At 40.4% G+C, this 25698-nt stretch overlaps 1 protein-coding gene across 1 annotated transcript in view; it reads left to right on the forward strand.

Annotated features, from left to right (window-relative positions):
• Window positions 1–394: 394 nt before the first annotated feature.
• The window catches only part of LOC136879522 (zwei Ig domain protein zig-8), a 326290-nt gene continuing 300986 nt past the window's right edge, over window positions 395–25698 (forward strand). The window contains exons 1-2 of the mRNA XM_068226031.1: window positions 395–422; window positions 16431–16672. Coding sequence (XP_068082132.1) covers window positions 395–422; window positions 16431–16672 — 270 coding nt within the window. The remainder of the gene's footprint in view (window positions 423–16430; window positions 16673–25698) is intronic.

A 25698-nucleotide genomic window follows, 5' to 3' on the forward strand; every position in this document is an offset into this window, starting at 1 on the left:
GTGTACATGCGCTGAGAGAGAGAATTATCATCTTTTCTATCAACATTCGAGTGATCGATTTAGGTGAACTCTGGCGCCCAAATTCTAGACATTTCGGTTAATTATTTATTTTATTTTATTTATACATATTTACATACTACTAAAAAATATACTCTTGATTCGCAGTGGTATTTTGTATTCTATACGGTTATCTATGTAAATTACTGTACACGCAGTAAGACTGTATGAAATTGCCTGTCTCTTACCGCTATCCGACAAACACCTCGGGGACGACCCAATACGTTGTTCCGAATGTAAGGAGCACGTTGGGGACATTTGATGATAACGGTTAGTCACGTTTCCCAATGTCATTCACAATGGAGTTCGGAAGTTTGTACTATAACTGGAGGCTCGCATGCCTACCGTCATTCAGAATGGAGATGGTGAGTTTTCAATGTAAAGACAGGCCCTCTTTTAGTAATGCCAATAACAATCCATTTGAGGGTTTTGATTATAATTTCGAAATGCAACTCTATTTAACGTATAAGCGTTCGATATACGACAAGAAGTCATAGGACCAAAGTTATAGATGTCTTCAAATTGAGCCGTGACTTTGCTATCTGTTTTGTAATGCGACTTACCGTTTAGCCACCAATTACCCCCCGAAACGAAAGTCCGCACTATCATTAAGATTGCAAACATATTTCGATGTTATTTCGGGCCAAAAAGTTACGCCATTGAACATCTGAGAGCTTGTCCTAAAAGTAGAGGGTTTCCATTTTACGGGATTAGCACTCTCATACATACGGAGAAATTAAACAAATTTGACATGAATTGAACACAGGATAATAACTGAGGACAGGCGGATAGGACAAATATGTAACTACCAAGTGAATATATTGGAAAAATGAAGTATCCCTTACTAAAGTGTGATGATATGAGTTACGAATTTAAGAAAGCTCTAACGTAGGAGTAAGTTAGGCACAGGGATTCTTAGGTAAAAAGATGAGTTTTGGTGTTACTGCTTAAGCCTAACGAGACAAGGAAAATGCAAAAAATTAAAGCAGAATACGGAAGTTGAAGGGAAATACAATAAAAATGATAAAAAATGGCAGAAAACACCGAACGGTGTGAAATAAAGGGCTACATACCCTATATTCTTGAAATATTAAAAACCATCTTGAGTGCTATACGAAGACGAATGTAACCTCAACGGTATTCCGCAAATATCCCGCATAATGGCAACTTGACGTCTCTCTCGCCTTCTACCTGATGAACAACCACGATTTTACACGAATAATGACGAAAATGACATTACGTTACTTCCCTGCTGGCATGCATCCAGAGACGTTGTCAAGGTAACCGGTGGGTTCATCCGAGCGGGTGTCCGTCAATCAGTGCAGAGCATAAAACCTACAGAACGTGGTAATTTTCTCCGTCATTTGAAGAGTAAGCGAAATTATGCAGATAGCAAAAGTTGTTTGAAATAAATGACGTTTCACATATAGTCTACTGATTTTACAGAAAATCAATAGTATAAGAGAAAACTGAAGACAACATGTTAGTGTCTTCTTATAAAACCCCAGTCTATTCGGGGATTTTAAATCATATGCATATCTAAACCTGCTCCAGGATGAGTATACTCTAAATATGAAGTTTGATCGACATCTATCCAGCTGTTTCGCCGTGATGGTGAAACAAACGGACGAACAGGCAGACAGATAAAGAGATGCGAAAGCTATAAACCACTGATACGTTCTTGAGTTGACCCAAAACGGATAAATATTTGAAGAAATTGCCAATAAACGAAATTATAGACGTCGGCCCATGTATAAATTGATATTACGAAATTTCTGAGTATTTTCCAATATATTTTGTTTACCGTATTTTCGGAGGGCGAAAAATCGAATTTGTACGCCTACAACAGACCGTTGTTAGTGTGGTAATTGCACATGAACAACCGATATTCCGGGGAAGCAGGTAGTATTCCGTATCTAGTCCCAAAACCTGTCCTGCCCCTACACCGAAGTAATCATAACAGCACATAATCCTACACACACGAAAATGACATAGTTCGCAAGAAGAAGGGCGGGAACGTTTCTGAAACGATGAGGTCGATTTGAATTTTTCTGAATCAGCGTTTCTAATTGGTTCAGACGTCATCAAGGTTAATGACCTCTTACATCATCATGCCGTCATAACCCAACCTAACCTAACACTCCTAAGTTACCCTCACATGCTCCATGGAAGTTAGGTTAGTCAGTTTAGTGAATAGTTTTGGGGGGAGAGGGTCTCTCCCTGGACCATCCTTTAGTCTATCAAAATAGTTGGGAAAAGAGACTCCCCCCCATGGACCCACCATCTGTCCACCAAAATATTGCCGGTTGGCCTCCTTAGATCTCCTCTTCAGGCTTGATGTCCGAGAGTGGTGGTCTGTTGAAGAGACCAGCTGTCGGCTTTTTATCAAGAGATGAAATGGCAGGACCTCTTTCTTGCTTTCTTTTCTTGGAGTTGGGGAGCCTCCGAAGCTCGCACTCCCCACATGGAGATCAAGTCGAGCTACGTCGCATCCGACGTGCTATTATTTCCAAGAAGAGAAAGGGATAGCAGACATGATTTAAATGAAGTGATGCTGTTTGAAGTATCTAGCTGTTTCCATGTCAAACCTGCTACCAGGCCAGATGATGTGCTGAAGTACCGTGTTGTAGTGGTATAATCTGGTAATAAGGGTGAGGAGGGAACCACATAAGTAGAAAGAAATGTGCCTGCAGATAAAACTGACAACTTGGTGATAGCACACACAAGGATGTGACCTTGAAAAGTCCAGGAAGTGTTTTCAGTTAAAAATAGTTATAATACACATGTTGGTATCCTTTTCCAACAAGTCCGGTAACTGTGGAATCAGTCTATTAAGCCACTGTCATGAATAGTGCAGGCCTTGCCCTTAACCAACTCATGTCGCGTAAAATACTAGAACCTGCTGCACAGCCTGATTCCCTTGGGGTACCTGGTACCTAGTCTCTGATCCCGGATAATGCGGTCATGCCCGCATTGGTTAATTCCTACGGCACGGGAGGGGACCTGCCGGAGGAGAAATCGCATGAAGTCAGTCCTCCTTCCTCCCTGCCCGAGCAATTGCTCTATAAACAGGGCAACTACGATGAAAGGCCGGATGGCTCCCCGCGCAGTTGTCGTACCCCGGCGCCTTCCTAGGTAGCGTGCAAGCTGTGTGGTCGTGGTCACCAGAAAAGAGGTTGGAGTGCACATGGAGGCCACAGCTATCTTGACGGTGGCTCCACTACAAGAGTTGTAGAGGGCGATGTTCAGATCACACGTGATTGCTGTGTTCCGTTGTGATCCATTCTGACATTTCCGTGGGTTAACCGCCTCCGTGTGTGCAGTCCTAGTTGGCAGGTGGATGGTCCTAACCTGGTGGGCAGGAATCTCCATCATCCTGGTGTGCTGATGGCGTCTTCTTCCCGGTAATATTCTCTTCTCGGCGGGGGTTGGGCCATCATCCTGTCAGTGGCCATTCTTCCATCCTGAGAACGGTGGACGCACGAACTGCCCTGCTGCTGTGCTGGCTTCCCCTTCGTGGCTGGCAGCGGCGTCGATAGATACCAACACCTTAGTGTTTACTCTGTCCTGCAGGGCACACATAGATATCTGCTGTTCCTATCAGGATGTGAGGTCTGGGTATTACCCTTAAACTCCAGGGAGCATCCATCTCCACCTCCGTAGTAGTTGGTACGTGCACGTAGCTGACGGTTCTTGATACCACCCTTGAGCGTCTGCTTCCACTTCGAAAAGCAGTGCAGAACTACCTGGGTTGATCCGTCATGGCACTCGAAAGCGTTAGGTAAGGAGTTGAGGGGTAATGTGTATGTGGAAGGGGAATAGAGTGCGCCGCATGACATAGGATGGCATTATGAGATGGTGGATGTGGATGGTACTACTAGTCGCAGAAGACGGAATGGGAAGTTGGCGGAGGATTTAATTCGCGTCAGGGGCCCTGTCCCGTTTTGCGCCCTAGATGAATTCGTTGAAGTTCCCGTGATCACGGAAGAGGGAGGGAAATTTCATTTCAGGCACTACGCCTATATCAGGAAAGGTATCCGGAAAGACGACATCCGACTGCAAAGATTCTCTGTTGTTTTGAGAGATGTTTACGAACATCAGGAGTACTTCAGACGCTTCCACTTGTCCGATAATATACCGTAACGTGTGGTGAGAATGACGAGGCTGTCTGGACAAAGCTCGCGATAAACCACACACGATTTCACGGACAATAGCATAAAAGGTAAACATCAGCCAGGCTTCCGTACTATGAACGCTGCATGTGCAACACCACTACCATCTACAGCTAAACCCGCAGCTCAAAGGGCGGGGTTTTGAAGGTCGAATGAATTTCTGTCAGTGGCTGTTAGGAAGTATGGAAAATGATGTAGCATTCCTATCGAAAATCCTGTTCTTGGACGAATTGGGATTACGGTACATACAATCATCAAAATATACACTATTGGAGTGCTGACAATCCCCACTGGGTGTGACTGGCAGCCTATCGAGTACATCTCTGTGTGAGTGGGAGGAGAGTGGCAGAATACACGCACGGTATCTCTTGCCTGTCGTAAGAGGTAACAAAAAATGACCCGCGGGCTCTTACCTTCGGTGCGTGTGGAGGCTACCTCGTAGCCCTTGGATGTGCCCTCGCATTTGTTCCACTTTCTTGTGATAGGATCCTCACTTTCATCTTTCTGATCCGACCTCCCTCGGTCAAGTCTTGTTATTTTCCGATCCCAACGGCAGTACTCGTATGTTTCAGAGACCTAGGAAGTCTTACATTTACGCCCCCTTCGTGGCGATTATCTTTCTTTTCGGCAGATACCTTCTTATTTCCGAAATGTCGGACCCCTTTCATTTCTCCTCCTGATTAGCGTTAATAGAGGATTGCTGTCCAGTTTTACTTACAGTAGAGCAATAATCGCCACTAGCAACTCCACCACCTATAAAGTGCAATGAGAAGTGAATTTATGGTGTGGAATCTCAGGTTATTGCCTTATTGGTCCGTATTTCATAGAGGGCCATTTAACATGCGCATGTAAACTATACAATCCACGGCATGAACTCGCACTTCTGCTGGAGGATGTGCCACTTGGACAACATTTAAGAACATGGTTTCAACACGAAAGAGCTCCATCACATTGGAATTGTACCGTCCATAACCATCTAAATGAGACACATCCGGGTAAATAACCCGCCAAGTCACCGGATTTAATGTTATTAGACTGCGGAGGCATTTGAAACAAACGGTTTAAGCCAGGCGTCAGAAAATCGCAAGCGACTTCGGTAAAACGTCGGCGAAATCTGAAGATCAATAACACCGACTATACTACCGTGAGCTATGATATCCACCTGTGTCGACACTGAAGAAAAATATATTTTCCTTAACAAACTGCAATATCCACTCAGCGGCGTGTCCAGATGTGTATCACTTCGACCACTTCCTTACGTAACTAACTATTGTTAGTGCAGTTTGCCTCCTCACCCACTCCTTCACAATATCTATCCGTTCTTCGCCCAAACTTGATGATATATCGTCCGTTTCTAGGGCCACATACAAGTCCACTCACCGAAAATGAGCCTAGAAAGGGCACTTTCACACACATTAAGAAACGATAAAAATAAATAAATAAATCAAAATATACTGAACTTCCGTGCCCTGGACTCGATCCTATGACAGCCAAGACTAGCATACGGTAGCGTTCGGCTGACTCTTACCATCCACGCTATCCTGCATTGGACCTCAGTGCGTGTAGGTTACACATCATGCGATAGTTTAAACTGGGTTGCAACATCCATTTGTTTCAAGGATGTTTCATTTACATTTCAGATTAGACTAATTTAGAAAGCGCACTCGTGGTTTCTATTGTTTTAAATTATATTATGACATAAGAGATTCCTATTTTTGTTTAGGTTGTAAATACAAAGATATCCGTTTTACTGTGTTTACTGGGCATACAAGAAGGACAGATGTTTCCAGAACGTTTTAAGACTACGGTTTGCATAAAACTATATTCGTAGGTGCAGCTGTTTCACACCTGGTATACATATTGCCACCATTTCAGGAGCACTGGAGTAATCATTGCATATCGATTGCTTTCTTTAAAAACCTCCTAAGTCCGAATACTCTTCCTATCCATTATATTCCTTTAGACTGGTCACGCCTCCCAGTCTCATATTTATATGCAGTCCAAAAGAATAATTGTCGTTATGGTCATTTTCCTCTGCCAAGTTGTGAAGGAAAATGAACCTTAAACATATTATACTGTAGGCGTGTGTAAATTTGCCATGCAATCAACATCCCTACAATACGGTATGGTAAGGTCCATTTTCCTTAGACATTAGCAAAGGAAAATGAACACAGCGAAAATTATTCTGATGGACTGCATACAAATATATGACTGGGAGGCGTGACCAGTCTTAAGGAATATAATGGGTAGGAAGAACACTTGGACATACGAGGTTTTAAAAGAAAGCCATTGATATGTGTCTGAAATTTCTCCAACTCAGTACCGGTATATGGCAAGTATGAGTATTTCAGTGGTATTTTAAAGTCCTTAAGAATGTATAAGGCAATGTGTTCGACCGTAGGTAACGGTTCGATACGTCGGAATCCCACGAGTAATATTATATGATACGCTCAGATCCCCAGGAACGATATGTTGAAGCATATGGTACGATATAATCTTTAGCAGAGTGATAATTTTAATGACATGTGCAGCCTCAGGAAGCCAGATAAGAGGAATGCGATGAATAATACTGACAGCTAAAAGTAAATTTCTTCAATAATAATAATAATAATAATTTCGAGTTTATGCTGAATATAACCGCAATTCTTTATCCATTAACAGGGAAGTTATATATAGTTCAGTGTGAATACAGTGATTATAACTTGTTCTTGAGATACTTTCAAGGCATCTAGTTCGGATCAAGCAATTTTAATGTGAAACCTTCAAGTATTCGTAGAAATGATTGTTTACAAAATTTAAATGACTTCGAGAAGACGTCCATGAACATGGATGGGTTTTTGACTGACTATTTAAGATTTCTTATTACTGTCACCATTTTTGTTTATTTCAGAAATAAATTTGTATAAAATTCAAGCTATACAATGCATGGAATTTCGAGTGCCTCAAGTATTTTAATTATCTTAATATTCCGGTTTTTGTCAGTTTAAAAGCATAATGTGAAAATGTTAAATATATGCTAGGAACAGAGACGATCTTCTCTTTGAGGTATTATACTTTCACCCAGAAGGTTGCAATTTGTGAAATTTTGGATGTTGTTCCTGCCTGTAACTGTTTCTTCTTTGTTATACTTTTTGCTAAGAGCCCCTCGTTTTTTCTGCTTATCGGGCGAGTTGGTCATGCGGTTATGATTGCGTAGCTGTGAACTTGCATTTGGAAGATAGTGGGTTTGAACCCGACTGTCGGCAGCCGTAAAGACAGTTTTCACACCAAGCAAATGCTCGGGCTGTACCTTAACTAAGGCCACGGCCATTTCTTTACCACACCTGCCCTTTCCTATCTCATCGTCGCCATGTGGGTGTGACATATAGCATATCGTAAATAATCTTATTTTCTTAAACTCTAACGATATGGGGTTTTGCTATACCGAGAGGAACACATACATTTCAGTGTTTCATGGCTCTTCCCTTTCCATACTTCATGCCGTCTTTGTTCTAACAACGTGAACACTTCCTCTTACTATATTATCCATGATACAGATGTTGATTCCCATAGGGAATCTGATATTTGTTCCGAATGAGTAAATTTATAATACCAATATAAATGGTCCGTTATTGGACATTATAAATTTTCCAGCTAACTCATTCCCGGTTGCCAACGTTTTGCCCTCGTGTTCTAGGCTGAGCTCAACAGTTGGTACCTAGCATACCTTCCAAGACACTGGCTAGTGCATACCGTGGAGGCCACTGCGTAGGCTAATTGTAGCCACCGGCTGTGCCAATGCACTATGAGAGACTTTTTCTCATTATCAAAAGTTAATGCCTGCTTGGTCATCAGATGATATAGATGTTGATTCCCATAGGGAATCTGAAATATTTGTTCCGAATGAGTAAATTTATAGTACCAATATAAATGGTCCGTTATTGGACATTATAAATTTTCCAGCTAAATCATTCCCGGTTGCCAGCGTTTCGCCCTCGTGTGCTATGCTGGGCTCATCAGTTGGTATCTACCACACCTACCTAGACGCTGGCTAGTGCATACGGTGGAGGTCACTGAGTAGGCTAATTGTAGCCACCGGCAGTGCCAATGAACTATGAAAGACTTTGTCTCTTATCAAAAATTAATGCCTGATTGGCCATCAGTCTCTCATAGTGCATTGGCACTGCCGGTGGCTACAATTAGCCTACGCAGTGGCCTCTACGGTATGCACTAGCCAGCGTCTTGGTAGGTGTGCTAGATAGCAACTGATGAGCCCAGCCTAGCACACTAGGGCGAAACGCTGGCAACCAGGAATGAGTTAGCTGGAAAATTTATAATGTCCAATAACGGACCATTTATATTGGTATTATATTATCGATATTAATAAGAATCGTGATCTCGTTATTTTTCTCAACAAAGGGGTCCCAAATGAGGTTTGGCTCAGAAATAGCAAAGAAAAAAAAAAGAAAAAGTTATATTCTGGTACGAGTAGACACTTCTAACATTGGAACAAATAGTGTTATCCATTTTCGCCTGTGTGTCCATTGAATGTCATATGAATAAGTACATCGAAATCACATCTGTACGTCTATTTAACTGGATACTTACATGCCTACTTAGATTTCTCTCAAAAGCAGCTTTCGTAAAATTTTTCAGATAAACCATTTTTAAACTGATAAGATACAAATTTTCCGAAATATGTTGTTCTTTCTTTTTTTGCTATTTTGCTTAACGTCACACCGACACAGATATGTCTTATGGCGACGATGGTATAGGAAAGGTCTAAGAAGTAGAAGGAAGCGGCCGTTGCCTTAATTAAGGTACAGCCCCGGCATTTTCCAGGTGTGAAAATGGGAAACCACGGAAAACCATATTCAGGGCTGCCGACAGTGGAGCTCGAACCCACTATCTCCCGATTGCTGGATACTGGCCGCACTTAAACGACTGCGGCTATTGATCTCCGTATGTTGTTCTTAATAGAAAGTGTCCATCTCCAGAATGATTGAAAACTTTCAGAAATTATTCAAGTCAACATGGAAAGAATATTAGTTAAATATTATCGTTTAATTAATAATAAAAATAATATTCAAAAGTTATTCCTGTGACTTTCTTGAGTTTAACAACTAAGTTTCAAACCAAAAAACAGACTATTGATGTCACTGGAAGTTTTAAATCATTACTACACTTTGCAAAAAACAAGCCATAACCTATTCAGAAAATATTTCAATTCAAACAAGTTTTCATATTTCTTAATTTTAATTTTAATAACAGTCTCACCATAGTAGGAGAAAGTTAGTCTAAAATTGAAAATAAGATAGGAAATTCAATACCATACCCTTTGAAATTACAATAACCACCACGTCATTTTGCCAAACGAACCAAGTAATTTGCCTGTTGTTCCATGATGAAGTTAGATAATGATGCACCTGATGTTGTCTTGATTATGCGCATTTGTATGCATAATTTCTTGTAACTAGTTCAGTTCTCCTCTCCTCTTCCCCTTTGCTAGATCAAGAAATATGTGTGTGCAATTTATTTTTAGTGTTCAAACCTTCAACTCTTCAGAACAAGTAAGTACAGAAAGAACAATATCAAAAGAGATTAGAATCTTACGTATCAAGGATAATGTTCGATAAATTTCCAAGTACCGGGCGAGTTAGCCGTGCGGTTAGGGGCGCGCAGCTGTGAGCTCGCATCCGGGAGATTGTGTGTTCGAATCCCACTGTCAGCAGCCCTGAAGATGGTTTTCCGTGGTTTCCCATTTTCACACCAGGCAAATGCTGGGGCTGTACCTTAATTAAGGCCATGGCTGCTTCCTTCCCATTCCTAGGCCTTTCCTGTCCTATCGTCGCCATAAGACCTATCTGTGTCGGTGCGACGTTAACCAAATAGCAAAAAATATTTCCAAGTTCGTGGAAAATATTTAAGAAAAAGGAAAAGGTAGGTAAACAATTGTAAATAAATATAAATATGACGTAAACAATTTAGGCCTATAGGTAATCTTCCACCTGGGCGACCACTCTAAATGCAGATCATTGATTGATTGATTGATTGATTGATTGATTGATTGATTGATTGATTGATTGATTGAACATTTTGTACAGATGATAAGAGAAGCAATTATCTCCTCCTTCAGGTATTATATATTTTCCCAGAGACATGCAATGGATGAAAAGTTGACCACGTGATCACTACACTTTAGATTTATTCTCCTCCGTTTCCTAAATTATGCTTCTTCTAATTATTATTGTTAATACTATCGTAATTTATTCGCTCAAGTTTATTCCAGGAAGCTGGGGGATCCTTATTAACCATTCCCAGTTTCCAATTCCCAAAACGTGTGAGAAAATTTCAAAATAGTCGTATGTAAAAATGTTTCAGTGACTGAAGGAACGTACAGTGCTACGATTCATATATAGACATTAAAAAATATAGAAATAGTGCCGCACATTTATCAATTAGAGCGTCAAATGAACCCTGCAATTACGAAATCCCTCTTAGCTTTAGCGAATAAAATTCAAATTAACTGAGAGTAGTTTACCGTACTAAGCACGTAAGCAGATTACTCGTAAATTCAGCTGTAATCGGACTAGCGGCAACCAGTTTATTCAACAAGCACATTGTGTAATTAGTTCCAGCGCCCTATGCTTTCGGGCCAGAGTCACTTCAGTAAATCCTAGACTATTGCGAACGATGCGTTAGGTTTCGTATAACAGGCCTTGCTACCAGAATAACGAATATAATGATCCAAATTGATGTGTTATGACGTGTTGATGTGTTATTGAATTCCAGGATATACAGTATAAACGAACCTTCATTACAGACGAATATGCCTTTAAGCCACTGTATATGAATTACTTAACTCCTACGTGAGCATTGTTCACTGGTACCAATATGAACACCACTGTTTTTAACCTTCTGACATTTCAACAATCAAAAGCCGACCTTTCCCATGTTCTAAATATCTGGAGCCTCTTTCTGCTATTATCATTGTTAGAGTACTTACCATCCTTCACCTGAACCGCATCGTCCTAATCTCCAAAACTAATTAATGCCCCACAACTCGAACATTTTGTTGAACGGATGGGCTGTAAACATGAACTGATTGTGGTCCACGTAGCTTCCATAACGTACCTCAGTTAGAAAGTCATACGGTCCTGTTGTCTGGCCAAGATCATTTAGAATAATACCGTGTCCGATGTTGTTCGGGTCATCGGCCCAATGACTGGTCTGATGCAGGTTCCATTCCACTCCATCCTGTGGTAACCTTTTCATTTCAGCGTAATGACTACATCCCACATCTACTCTAATTGGTCATATTCATGCCTTCCTTACCGCCTACATTTCCCTCAAGAAATAAACAAGTCCCGATTGTCTTAAGATGTCCTGTATAATATGTAATTAACCTACTAAATTTCATTATATTACAAAATTAAACAGTGTGATTGCATAATTCCACTCTTATCAGTGATATATATTTGAATACTCCACTTCCAAAACTGCCTATATCGTTAATAAAATAAAAGTCGCGGAAAACTAATAACTCTTACTTTTGGGGGCAGTGGCCAACTTTCTTCAGTTTTAATTTACTCGAAATTGTTTAAACCATTAGGACTCGCACCCTATGATTAAAAATTGTAATTACCCTTACCTCTTACATTTCTCTATTTTTTCTCCATCTTACCGGATCATTCAATTTCTTTCGTCCTCTACCAGGAGGTGGTAGTTATATAGCTCCTACAATGTCAGTAATTGTTGAAAACATGAATTTAAATTTACCTTGTAGGAAATATTAAAAGAAGGATGAAGAGAGTTTTGGAACCCAAACAACAAATAATAGTAACCCTTCTTATGGATTTAAGAAGCCCTGAAAATAATCCATGTAGGAAAAGAGAGAGAGTTTTGGAGCAGTACATACGATTGAAGGAGAGAGTTTTGAAAAATTACGTCTTTTAAGCTATGTCACGCAGGAAAGAACCATTTTAGCCATGAAATTTGTAACAGATTTGTTAGAAGAGTGTGTTGGAAGATTAAACCGCCATTACCTCATTTTTTTCTAAAACAGGGAAGGAAGCAGTCTTGAAAGAGGGGTCTTCATTTACACTTCAATCACTAATAGTGGATTAATCACCCATAAATCAAAAATGAAATACGGAGAACAATTCTTATATTCATGTCATCGGAGATATTCTGTTATATACTTGTTCTATTTCTCCAACAATAACAACAGTAAGTATGATTAGTAGCAATAGGTTATTCGTTTTGATCAGCCATATATTCCACATTCATTACAATATTTATATTTCGTCTCAAATTTTCTATTCAAATGCCACGAGATTTTGATTAATTGGATTAGGAGTTATTTTAATTTCCCTGCATTTGCAACCCTTCCATTTCAGGAAACGGTATCCTACTTCATAGAAGATTTGAATTTTTGCCTTTCCCCTACTGTTATTTATAAGAGGGCCTCCATTTACACTTCAATCACTAAATATTCCCTATTAACAAAAACGAACCCGTTCTCATAGATGAAAATTTGAGATTCGAATAACATTCTTTGGATTTTTCTTTCGTATTTTCAGAAAAAGCAAGGTTTATCCTAATGCAATGGACGACCTTCAGAGATGATTTAATGGATGTGAAAACCTGTCACATTATCTGATAACAATGATTGTTGCTCTAACGTGCAACCAACAACATTGCCAGTTCCTAGACAGGTGATAACGGTGATTTTTGTTTAAAGAAAAAATAACGCAAGGTTGGTGGTGGTATTTTTTTCCGAAGGGAAAGGAAGAAGATCATTAGCCTTATTAAATTAAAGCACAAAACGCGTAAGACTACTTAATCAGATAATTTCTTAACGTGAAGAAGACTAAGCAGCTTTACTGAGAAGAGCATGCTAAGGCTCAATTACAATAGATCGCAGTGACTGCAAAGCAACCGACATCATTAACTTGGAATCACTCGTCTCCACAGATTTCAGAGCACATAAAGACGTTAGTCACAGTGTCAACTTAGATTGGTTGAAATGGCGCTATGTCGTAGGAGTTCTTTCCGATCAGGAGATTCCACTCTTTCTGAATAAAATTTACAAAATATCATGGTCCACTCAGTCACATTGTATGGAACAGAATTATGGTCAGCCATTAGGAAACGCGAAAAAATATTGCATGTTTCGGAACTCAAGATGCCTTGAATTCCACTGGGACTTACGAGGAAACACATACATGTGTTGCACTCGGATTCGGTTGAAATTTGGTAGGAATATTCGTGGGAGGCAGCAGAATGCTAAGGTGAAAACTGCAGGTCCCCAGCGCAAGTTTAAACGCCAAAATTGAACAAATAAATAGTAGTAAAATTAGAAGTGCCGCGGGAGTATCGGGCTGTGGCGGAGAGGTAGGGAGGAGCGAAGCAGCGGACGTGAACCAACCAGGCTGCATCGAGCTGCGCCAGCAGCCAGGCAGCGTATAGTTAGCGCATTCCCCGTAACTTCCCGATCAGATGCGCAAAACGTAAATATGAAACAGCACATGAAACAAGTGTACAAAGGACGATGTTTGAATAAGGATGCCAATAGGGTTTGAAAAATTACGACGAGTAACAAGAACTCGGACGTGAATTTTTCAAACCTTATTGGCATCGTTGTTCAAACATCGTCCTTTGTATACTTGTTTCATGTGCTGTTTTCATATTTGCGTTTTGTACATCTGATCGGGAAGTTAAGGGGAACGCGCTAACTATACGCTGCCTGGCTGTTGGCGCAGCTCGTTACAGCCTGGTTGGTTCACGTCCGCTGCTTCGCTCCTCCCTACCTCTCTGTCACACCCCGATACTCCCGCGGCACTTCAAATTTTACGACTATTTATTTCTTCAATTTTGGCGTTTAAACTTGCGCTGGGCATATGCAGTTTTCACCGTAGCATTCTACTGCCTCCCACGAATATTCCTACCGAATTTCAACCGAATTCGATTGTAACACATGTATGTGTTCCCTCGTTAGTACCATGATCACATTATAAACCAGGAAGTTGACGGGGCATTCCATGTGGCACCTATCACTGAGAAATTGCGTGATGCTCGGCTGTATTGGTAAGGTCATTTACTGTACAGCAAAAGCAACTCGTTTTTAAGAACATTTCCCAAATCGATCTGAATCCTGCTGTCTGATGATCACGATGACTTCAACTTGACACAATATGTGTCAATGGTGGGTGACACTACTCCATACGCTGTCGATAGTGAAAAATGAAAGTCATGGAGCAACTAAGGGAACCATACACTTAGGCGGGGTGAATTAAAAAGTTAAAAGTACTGCAAATATATAAAGAAGAGTTAGAAAGTAGTTATTGAAACAGGCTTTCGTTTCAAAAGGAGAAATACTTTTCTTGACGAAATATTAACTTCGAGTATGCTTATTAGGCAAATGTTATTCACAATGTGAATGGCAATATCAGCAGCATTTCATACTTTTGATATTATGAGGCGAGCATATCAAATTTCTTTGAGGTTCAACGAGGCCCTCTCCTGGTTAATATATGTCGATGAATGCAGAGAGCCGCCTCTGTGGTGTAGTGGTTAGCGTGATTAGCTGCCACCCCCGGAGGTCCGGGTTCGATTCCCGGCTCTGCCACGAAATTTGAAAAGTGGTACGAGGGCTGGAACGGGGTCCACTCAGCCTCGGGAGGTCAACTGAGTAGAGGTGGGTTCGATTCCCACCTCAGCCATCCTGGAAGTGGTTTTCCGTGGTTTCCCACTTCTCCTCCAGGCGAATGCCGGGATGGTACCTAACTTAAGGCCACGGCCGCTTCCTTCCCTCTTCCTTGCCTATCCCTTCCAATCTTCCCATCCCTCCACAAGGCCCCTGTTCAGCATAGCAGGTGAGGCCGCCTGGGCGAGGTACTGGTCATAATCCCCAGTTGTATCCCCCGACCAAGAGTCTGAAGCTCCAGGACACTGCCCTTGAGGCGGTAGAGGTGGGATCCCTCGCTACGTCCGAGGGAAAAACCGAACCTGGAGGGTAAACAGATGATGATGATGATGATGAATGCAGAGGTGATAAAATGGCTCTGAAGGGAAAGAAACATGATGTTTTCCCAACTTTACGTTAAATTAGAAGGAAATAAGGAGACCCTTGCACAATTCAGGTTTTGTATATTGAGGTACAAACGAAGGTTACGTAAGGCAAACTGCACTTGATACTAACACTATGTTCGGAGCGGAAAGCGCGCTTTAGACGGAACGGAGAACAATGTGATCTGAGAAATTTAACACGCTGCTTTCACTTGATTGATTGTGAGACCCTGAAGGTCTCACTGCAGTAAGAAAGTAAACATTAATAAACAAAGTGCCGAGCTCGATAGCTGCAGTCGCTTAAGTGCGGCCAGTATCCAGTATTCGGGAGATAGTAGGATTCGAAACCCACTGTCGGCAGCCCTGAAGGTGGTTCTCGTGGTTTCGCATTTTCACACAAGGAAAATGCTGGTGCTGTACCTTAATTAAGGCCATGGACGCTTCCTTCCCACTCCCAGCCCTTCGCTGTCCCATCGTCGCCATAAGACCTATCTGTGTCGGTACGACGTACAGCAACTAGCAAAAAAAAAAGACAAATAAAAAAATGCAATAAATATTCAAAGAAATTATTTAATAAATAGTCCCAAAGAATTACATAAATATTCACAACCATTTATATACAAAATACACGCACCTCAGATAGACAACAATTGAGACATATTGGTACAGTACTGTACATCACTCAATTCATGTATATTCCTTAACATATAAAGCATTCATTTTTAATACAGTCTTAAGGAATCTTATTAATTGTACGTAATAGAACAGATCAACTTACTTTAAAAATAACATATATCGCTGTATTTATGACCCAAATACACACTACGCGGTTTCTGTGATTGAGGTTACACACTGTTTTGAACATATCAATTCAGAATTGATATGCTGTATATCCAGTGAAGATAATGTTACAGTAAGTCAGTAATCTGTGCACAGTGATGTGAAGTGCTTATGAGAAGTATATTTTATAGCCATTTTCTCTATAATGTCTTAAATAGCAGCTGAACAGGAGCGAGAAACGATGGTAACAGAGGCGACAAGCTGACTGCGAATTTATCAGCAGCTAGCACGTAGTTCCCAAAAGTTGTAATATACTGAGCTACTTTCGTCGGTAGGTATAGACTATTTACTTAAATAATCATTCTCTTACAGGTGGCGGTCTGCAAGATGTCGAAGATAACGGAATATTACCGGACCTCAAACACCACTCCCCTCCACAAACCCCAGTACTCCTCCGGCACCAGCATTCACACATGCGACACCACCACGAGCACCACTGGGGCCCTTTTTTTGAAGAAGAGCTCAACGCAACGCGGGGAGTCCTGGCCCTCGCCGTACCTCTGGGTGCCTCAATCTTCCTCAACTGTCGCGTCGCCATGCTGCACGATAAGACGGTATGTACCAATCTATAACATCACTATCATTGTGCTACAGAACTACTCAGCCTTCATGAAAAATATTTGTAATTATCTCAGAGGTACAGTGTTATACTTCACTAAGAATTCAACAATATTGAATTATATTATATTTCACTTTGTACACATTTAAATGCAATGTTAGAAGCGAGAAAGTAGACCTATAATTTTAAATAACGTTCAAGAAGACGATTTAAGTCAAAATCAGTTAATCATTTTATATATTATATTTGAATTACAACAGAAATATTTACCGTATTTGTTCATAGCATAAATCATTAAGTGAGGAAAGCAACGGGAAACTACCTCACTCCTCATTTCCCTAGTACGCCTCTTCAGTGATGCCTAAGCCATCTATGACAGTTGATGGAAGAGCTGTTTAGAATTCCACCAGCGGAAGCGCTGACGGAGTGAACATACATACATAAATCATTAAAGTAATATAATGTATCCATAATATAATTATGTTACAATAAATATTATGAAAAGCATTACACACTAAAAATTACGTTTAAAATTTATATTTCTAATCCTTATATATTAGGCCTATTATATTACATACTGTACCATGGTAACCTTCAGAATTATGTTTATATATATATAAAATAATAGTTTTGTCTGTACATTGATCAGAATTTGAAAAGAATGGTATTTCTGTATCGGTCATGTCCACAGTAACAAAGAAATGCACTTTTTACTTTTCCGTAATGTCTGTCTGTCTGTCTGTCTGTCTGTCTGTCTGTCTGTCTGTCTGTCTGTCTGTCTGTCTGTCTGTCTGTCTGTCTGTCTGTCTGTCTGTCTGTCTGTACACGCATCACGAGAAAACGGCTGAACATGGTAGTTTAGGGGACGGCCTAAAATGTAATTTTCAATTTTTTTTATATTATTAACGGTCCTATCGATAAATACCACATAACTAAAGTTATATAGAATTAAATTCCCAGTCATTTATGTCATACATTGTTACCGTACCAGCTTTGATAACACAGATATTCATGAATTTGTATTTTTGTTGCCAAGTCCATATCAACACTGAGCCACAAGAAAATGGGTTTACAGAATTTAATGAAAGTCGGTATATAATTGGGGAATGACAAACTACAGTCTAAGTTATAAACAATTTTATTCGCCCTGTATGAAATTGTAGTTTAGTGCAAGGCGCCTAAAATTTAATTTTTAAATACCTGTGTTATTGGTTCTATCGTAAAGTACTACATAACAAAAGTTATAGAGAATATAATTTCCGACCATTTATGTTTTATTCAATTTTACCGTACCGACTATGATAAGAACGGTATTTCAGAGTCGGAAGAAAACTAAATGTGAAGGCCTACAATCCTGAAAGTGCATACATTGATCAACAATAACATTACATTGACCATTGTTTGTGGTTCTTTGTCTCTTTGTCTCTTATGCTGCCGCTCAACTCCGATAGATGGAATTACTGCTGCGTACCGAGTATTTTTTTTTTTTGCTAGGGGCTTTACGTCGCACCGACACAGATAGGTTTTATGGCGACGATGGGATAGGAAAGGCCTAGGAGTTGGAAGGAAGCGGCCGTGGCCTTAATTAAGGTACAGCTCCAGCATTTGCCTGGCGTGAAAATGGGAAACCACGGAAAACCATTTTCAGGGCTGCCGATAGTGAGATTCGAACCTACTATCTCCCGGATGCAAGCTCACAGCCGCGCGCCTCTACACGCACGGCCAACTCGCCCCGTACCGAGTATAACAGCCTGACTGAGTAGTGGTGGGAAATAAGTGGGGAGTTAGAAAACTTTCTTCTTTCTCATGCCATTCCTCTGGTTAATATATATATTTTCTGATACCGTACTGCTGGTACGTAGATCACTGGTTCATTATAGTATTCCAGCTATTCCATCCCTACTCTGACGCGCTGTTTTGAATGGACATTGTGCACTGTTAAGACAGAGGCTCACGTAGTAGTAGTAGTAGTAGTAGTAGTAGTAGTAGTATGACCTTGTCTACAATTACAATTTAGGCATATTCCAAATTATAGCACCACAATTCGCTAATTAACTCAAAATTCAACCCTGAAAAGAGCCATTTCTTAAAAAGAGCTTCCTCCTCTTCACTTTTATTAAATTCAACATTCATTGTATTCAAACTTAGCAGTGAAGAGGGGGTTTCTCCTCTGGCTTGGAGGAAAAACTTCCCTCCGTATCAGATAGATTTTTCCGCCGCCAGTGTAGTGAATTGAGATTTTCCTATTCATCGGGTACTCTTAGGAAACAGATTAGTAAAAGGGCATAGTTTTTGCCCTGGGACTCTCCACTATTCGCCCCCACCCCCCGAGAAAGATCATGGCTGCTGCGGCCTGGTCATTTCAGCTCTGAAACTTTGGACTGTTAGATCGGCAGCGTAGTACTGTTCGTAAAAAGTGAGAAAATGTGGTTTTTCATTTTATCATGTATTTCATGTGAAATCATTTCTTTTACTCGCGACATTCTTACTGACGTCATTGTAATGACGTATGATCATTTCAGTTTGGAAAACCATATATTCATGAATATGGATTTTTATTGCTAAGATAATATCAGCGCCGTCACGAGCAACTGGGTGAACAGAATTGAATGAAAATTGGTGTGTAAAGTCGGGGAATAAGGAACTACAGTCTACTCTATAATTAATTGTATAAGACAGCCTTATATTACAGAGTCGAAAGAAAACTGAATGTGAGGGCCTACAATACGGAAAGCATTGTGTCTCCGTTGCCATTCATCTCAGATAGATGGGATTACTGCTGTATACCGAGATTTTTTTTAAATATCTTCTACGTCGCGCCAACACAGATAGGACTCATGGCGACGATGGGATACGAAAGGGCTAGGAGTAGGAAGGAAGCAGCCTCTACGTTAATTACGTTACAGCCCCAGCATTTTCCTGGTGTGAAAATTAGAGACTACGGAAATCCATCTTTAGGGCTGTCGACAGTGGAGTACGAATTCACTACCTCCCGGATCCAAGCTCACAGCTATGCGCCCCTAACCGCACAGCCAACTCACCCTGTCGTACCGAGTATAACAGCCTGCCTGAAAATTGGCGGGAAGTAGCTGGGGCGTTAGACAAATTTCTGATACTACTGATACGTAACAAACTGGTTCATCACAGCATTCGAGCTATTCAATTCCTACTCTGAGGCACTGATTGGAATGAACAGTGTGCATATTTAACGGAATAATGGCAGAGAAGTGTTCACGGCTGTCTGCGGTCTGGTCATTGCAGCACTGGAACTTTGGACTGATAGATCGGCACCGTAGTGCTGTTCGTTAAAAGTGAGAAAATGTGCAGTTTATGAATTTGATCGAGCATTTTATATAACATTGCTTTTAATCACTACATTCTCTCTCACGACTTCAGGTAGGAAAACCACAAAGACAGTCTTTCTGAGAATCCCGTAGCGAAGCACGGGTACATCAGCTAGTCTTATATAATAATCGTAATTAATTTTGTGAACCAATTCTTCGTAGGTTCGTGTTCACGGACAATTCCAGTATTTATGTATTTTTCACTTTTTGTCAAATTAGCCGCTAAGGAGGCGTGGCAAAGCACAAGGCAGCTCATTAATATATGTATTGAACATATGGAAATACTCGTATGACGGGCAATCATTAAAATATATGGAGATATTTTAATGCTCAAAGATGAGACACTGCACGAAATCGATCCTCATTTATTGTCCTTTATCGCCTTAATAAAAATAAAATATTTCAGTATTATTAAGATAAGGGGATGCCTGGCCGAGGTAGTATAGGCGCGCTCGGCTCGCCCGGAAGGACGTGGGTTCGATTCCCCGTCAGAAAATCGTAAAATTTAAGAAAGGAGATTTCCATTTCTGGAAGTGCACATGGCCCTGAGGTTCACTCAGCCTAGACCAAAAATGAGTACCAGGTTAATTCCTGGAGGCAAAGGCGCCCGGGCGTAGAGCTAACCACTCTACTCCATCAAGTGCCGAGGTTACGGATAGTGGAAGCCTTCACCTTCCACTCCTCCTAGGGCCTTCATAACCTGTACGGAGATGACGTTGCTTCGACTTTGCTTTCAATGTTAAGATACATTACTTCCTTATCAAAATATATGCAAGTGATAAAAGAGACTTACTGTTGAAGTTCTCTACCGAACACCTGAGGAATTACAACGTCTGTCAAAAATAAATATTTCCTTGTTTCATCATTTTCTACACATACAGTTGGTATTGCAGAGAACATGTCACTTTTGGCCAAATAAAAATAGAGCAGGGTAAACTAATTTACTAAACTGACTAACCTGACTAACTTCCATGAAGCCTGTAAGCATAACTTAGGAGTGTTAGGTTAGGTTGTGTTATGACGGCATGATGACGTAAGAGGTCATTAACTTTACTTATGACTGCACCAATTAGAAATGCTGATTCAGAAAAATTCAAAATTCAAATTCAAATCAAAACGCTCTTGCCCTTCTACATGCAAACTATGCCATTTTCGTGTCTGTAGGATTATGTGCTGTTATAATTACTTCGGTGTGCGCGTAGGATAGGTTTTGGGACTACAAATTGGAAACTACCTGCTTGCCCGGAATATCGGTTAATTTCGTGCAATTACCACACTGTATTGTTCGGAGGGCTAAAATTCTAATTTGTACGCCTACAGAGACCGTTGTCACTGGAGAGATAGCGTGAAATGTCATTATTATACAAATAAGTATGAGTGGTGTCTTTAACTGTAGGAAAGATCACAATATGAAGATAAATTTGGAATTCAAGAGTACAAATAGTGGCAAATATTCGTTTATAGGAAGGGGAGTTGGGGATTAAACTAACTTACCAAGGGCGATGTTCAATTAATTTCCAATTTAGTTTAAATCATTTAGGAATAAGCTAGGACAACAACAGATAGGTAATCTGCCACCTGGGCTACTGCCCTGATTGCAGGTCAGCAGTGATCAACTGAAGAGACAAACTGTATATGAATAACTGAGACTAATTACTCGCCGTATTATTATATTATTAGCATGTTTTTTTAAAACGTACATGATTACAGAATCATTTGAGATAAATGGTACAAAATACCGGGTTAAGTTACATTTTCATCTATTTTCTCCAAAGGTCACATCATTTTCTTTTGACTCAGACATTCTTCGATAAGATGAAAACTTTGACCACATTTTATTGTTCTTTAGAATTGTGACTTCAGGTGGCATGAATGTTTAATTAAACTAATCCCTCTTACAGTGAGGAAACACACACATCTTCCTTTTTTTTTTTTTTTTTTTCATTTGGAACTTGTCATAATTTACTGGAGCCGGAAGTTGATGTGGATGTAGCCCAGTTTTGCGGCCATAAGTTCTTCCTGGCGTCAAACATATGTGGAGAGAAGTATTCACCATTGCATATTTCTGTGGTGGTCGGTAGTGTGATGTGTTGTATGTAGGCTATATGAGGATAAGTACATTACGACAAACAAAAACACCCAAACTTTAAATCTGAGGAACTTACCAGGTGCAGTTAAAATCCTATGGTCGGTCGGTTTTCGAACCCGTGGTCCACGAAAACAAAAGGTAGTACATACGTATATACCATATAATCAAGTGTATGCGTACAACCACTTCTAATTCGAATTTTGTTCACGGAGTTTCACTTTTTATGAACAATGACAAAACACAGACATCTTCTTTTTTCAAATTTTTCATCCTGAGCATTTCAAAATTAATGCTTTTTGTGTAAGGGGGCCTAATGTTAACCACTGAGATTGGGTCCGGATGGTGCCTAAATTTCAGATCACATTCGCTTCCTTCACAATGAATACTTGATAGTGAAGGTTCCCCAGAAATCCGGCAGACACTAGACACACCAAGTAAAGAGATTGTTGACCAAGAAGTCTTTTCACTTGATGTACTTAATTGCGAGGTGATGCACGTCAATGGAACTACAGTTCGTAATTAATGCCTAATCTGTAATATCAGTATCTTGAGATGTTACCTAGGAGATATCTTTGTATCTCCACTGCAGCACGCAGGATGAACTCTTTGTTGAATTATGTGTCTGTTAGAACTCTTCTATCTTCATTGGAAATATCAACAATGGCCGTGGCATTGTACGTATGTGGTTAATTTTTTATCAGACATCTCTTGACGAATTAAGTCTAGGAAGATGTTATTAAGCTGAGTGGATGGAAGTATGACTCATTCAGTTAAGAAAGTGGACGTTCGTAATCAATAAATTCTAAGGAATATTCAGGCCAGTAATACTGTAGTCAGCCCTGTAGTCCCAAAATTTTCACAGATTATACCCCAAGACATGTCATGACAAATATCGAGCGCCAGACCACATTTGCGTCTAAAATTAGAAGGTTACAGCTAGCTATAACAAACATCCCTCAATATACCCTTAAGCAGGCATACTGAGGACATTTTATTATGACAAAGAAGAAATCAGTACTTGAATCCACCGGTTGGAAAATGTAAATTTTCTTACACTGTAATTTCCTACTGGACCTACTTCCAGCTGTTTATTAAAAACAATCCTATCTGTCTCGACTGCAAACAATCTGCATTCACTTCGAATTTAGTGCGGAAGATCGTTGATAAATGCCGTAAATAAGAGTGGTCCTATATCACTACCCTGCACTACTCCGGACGTTATAGAAACTTTGTCGAAGTATTTATTTTCCACCTCTACCATCTGTGTGTATTCCGTCAAAAATTCCCGGATCGGACCAATTTATCAGTGTTTGTTTCTCACAAATTTTCGGACAAGAATGTCATGTGGTACTGCATCAAATGCTTTAGCAAAATCAATTAAAATAGCATCAACTTGCACACCTTTGTCTAATGAGTCGCTTGATATATTGAAAGAGTGACAACATCTGGCTTTAGCAGGACAAACCTAAAACCATGTTGCCGGCCACTAAATCACAATTTTCTTCCATTACTGCCTTAGATATTTTGAAATGAAGTGTTCCATTTGTTAGCATAAAATGTACGTAAGGTTAATGAGTCTATAGTTGCCCATTAGCAGCCTGTTTCCCCCTTTAAAATTCGGGACTGCAGTTTTTTTCTTCAAATGATCTGGAATTTGCGTATAGTTGAGGAACACAGTAAATAGTATTTCCAAATAGCATAGAATAGCTCTACCTCCGAGTTTCAGAACTACACCTGCAATATTATCAGTCCCTTTCGACTTATTTTCCTTTTAGTTCTTAATTTTTTCGTGAATGTTTGTATGGCTAATTTGAAAGGCAGTACAATCAGTGTTATCGATTATGTATATCGCCAGGCTCTTCTGCTCATTAAATACGTTCCCGTACCAATGATTTAATATTCTTTAGCTATTAGTAGATCATCAGTAATGAAATCACCTGCTCTGGACATTATGATTGACACATCATGCCTGACTCCTTTCCCTTTCCTAAGATACTGATAGAGTTTTTCCACCCATTTTCTCTGGAAGAAAGTATATACCTTTCATATATTTGTCATAAGCAGCTTTGATCTCAGAAGCGAGTTCATTGGACAGCTCGTAGACCTATTCATGTTATCCAAACTAAATTGCCTTCTGTTGTAAGCTTTCCTTACTTTCCTTTTAACGCTCCTACTTTTACTATTGTAGTATCGGGGTCTGAGTTCCGTTTTTTGTATATTAAGGGGCACGAACTGCTCAATAGCCCCATTAATAATATCAAAGTAATTATCCTACATTACGTTTATGTGCCCGCGTTTTGATGCTCAGCTGGAAAATATTTGCCACAGAAACTCTGGGAATTTAAACGGATCAGCTTTACCAAACGGGTAAAATTTCAATTTCTCCTCATTACCTAGTTTAGTGTTTAAGGGATACCTAATATTCAATTCGGCAGCAGAATGGTCGCTAATTCATGGTACTGCCAAACCACTAATATGTAAGTCATCTAAAGTGTCTACTGCTAGGGTAAAATCACCACCCCTAATTAGCTTATTTACCGCGACCGGACTGTAGCCTCTTCCCGTAGCCTTGCCGGGCCGTTTTATATCGAGAAGATTTAGGTCACCCGTAATTATAAAATGTTTATGCATGCTGTTGCCTGTACACGTAACATCATACAGCCGATCGAGTACCGAGAAGTTGTTACCAGGCGCCCTATATATTCCTATTATTTGAATGGGATTGGAATTCCCATCATCTATGATTTACACATATAGCATTTCGTGTTGTTCCCCATCAACCCATTTTAAGCAGTCACCTATATTCTTTTCCACACAGATAAATACTCTTCACCTCCACACTCACAGTCTCTTCAATATTCCAAAAAACCAAACCAAACCCCATGGCACTACAGCCCTTGAAGTGCCTTGGCATACCAAGCGACTGCTGCTCAGCCCCAAGGCCTGCAGTTTACGAGGTGTTGTGTGGTCAGCACGGTGAATTCTCTCGGCCGTTATTCTTGGCTTACTAGACGGGGCCGCTATCTCACCATCAGATAGCACTTCAATTCTAATCAATTAGGCTGAGTGGACCCCGAACCAGCCCTCAGGTCCAGATAAAAATCCCTGACCTGGCCGGGAATCGAACCCGGGTTCTCCGGGTTAGACGCAGGCACGCTACCCCTACACCACGGGACCGGTCTCTTCAATATACAGTATAATGAAATCACCCTGAATTACATCGCTACTGTGTACATTCCCATTCAGACTCAGTAAGATTCCGAAGTTCAATAATTGTATTTTGCACGCTTAGACAATTCACCTGCTGTTAGCTTGCATCCCACTGTCGGCAGCCCAGAAGATGGTTTTCTATGGTTTCCCATTTTTACACCAGGCAAATGCTGGGGCTGGGCCTTAATTAACGCCACGGCCGCTTCCTTTCAACTCTTAGGCCTTTCGTATCCCATCGTCGCCATAAGACCTATCTGTGTCGGTGGGACGTAAAACCGCTAGCAAAAAAAAAATCACCTACAGTAGTATTAGTGTCTTACCTCCATAGTGGCCACTCATTGCCCGTCGTCAGTTCCAGATGGCAGCCTTCTTCCGACT

The sequence above is a fragment of the Anabrus simplex genome, chromosome 1, assembly GCF_040414725.1.
Source record: "Anabrus simplex isolate iqAnaSimp1 chromosome 1, ASM4041472v1, whole genome shotgun sequence".
Classification (NCBI taxonomy): Eukaryota; Metazoa; Arthropoda; class Insecta; order Orthoptera; family Tettigoniidae; genus Anabrus; species Anabrus simplex.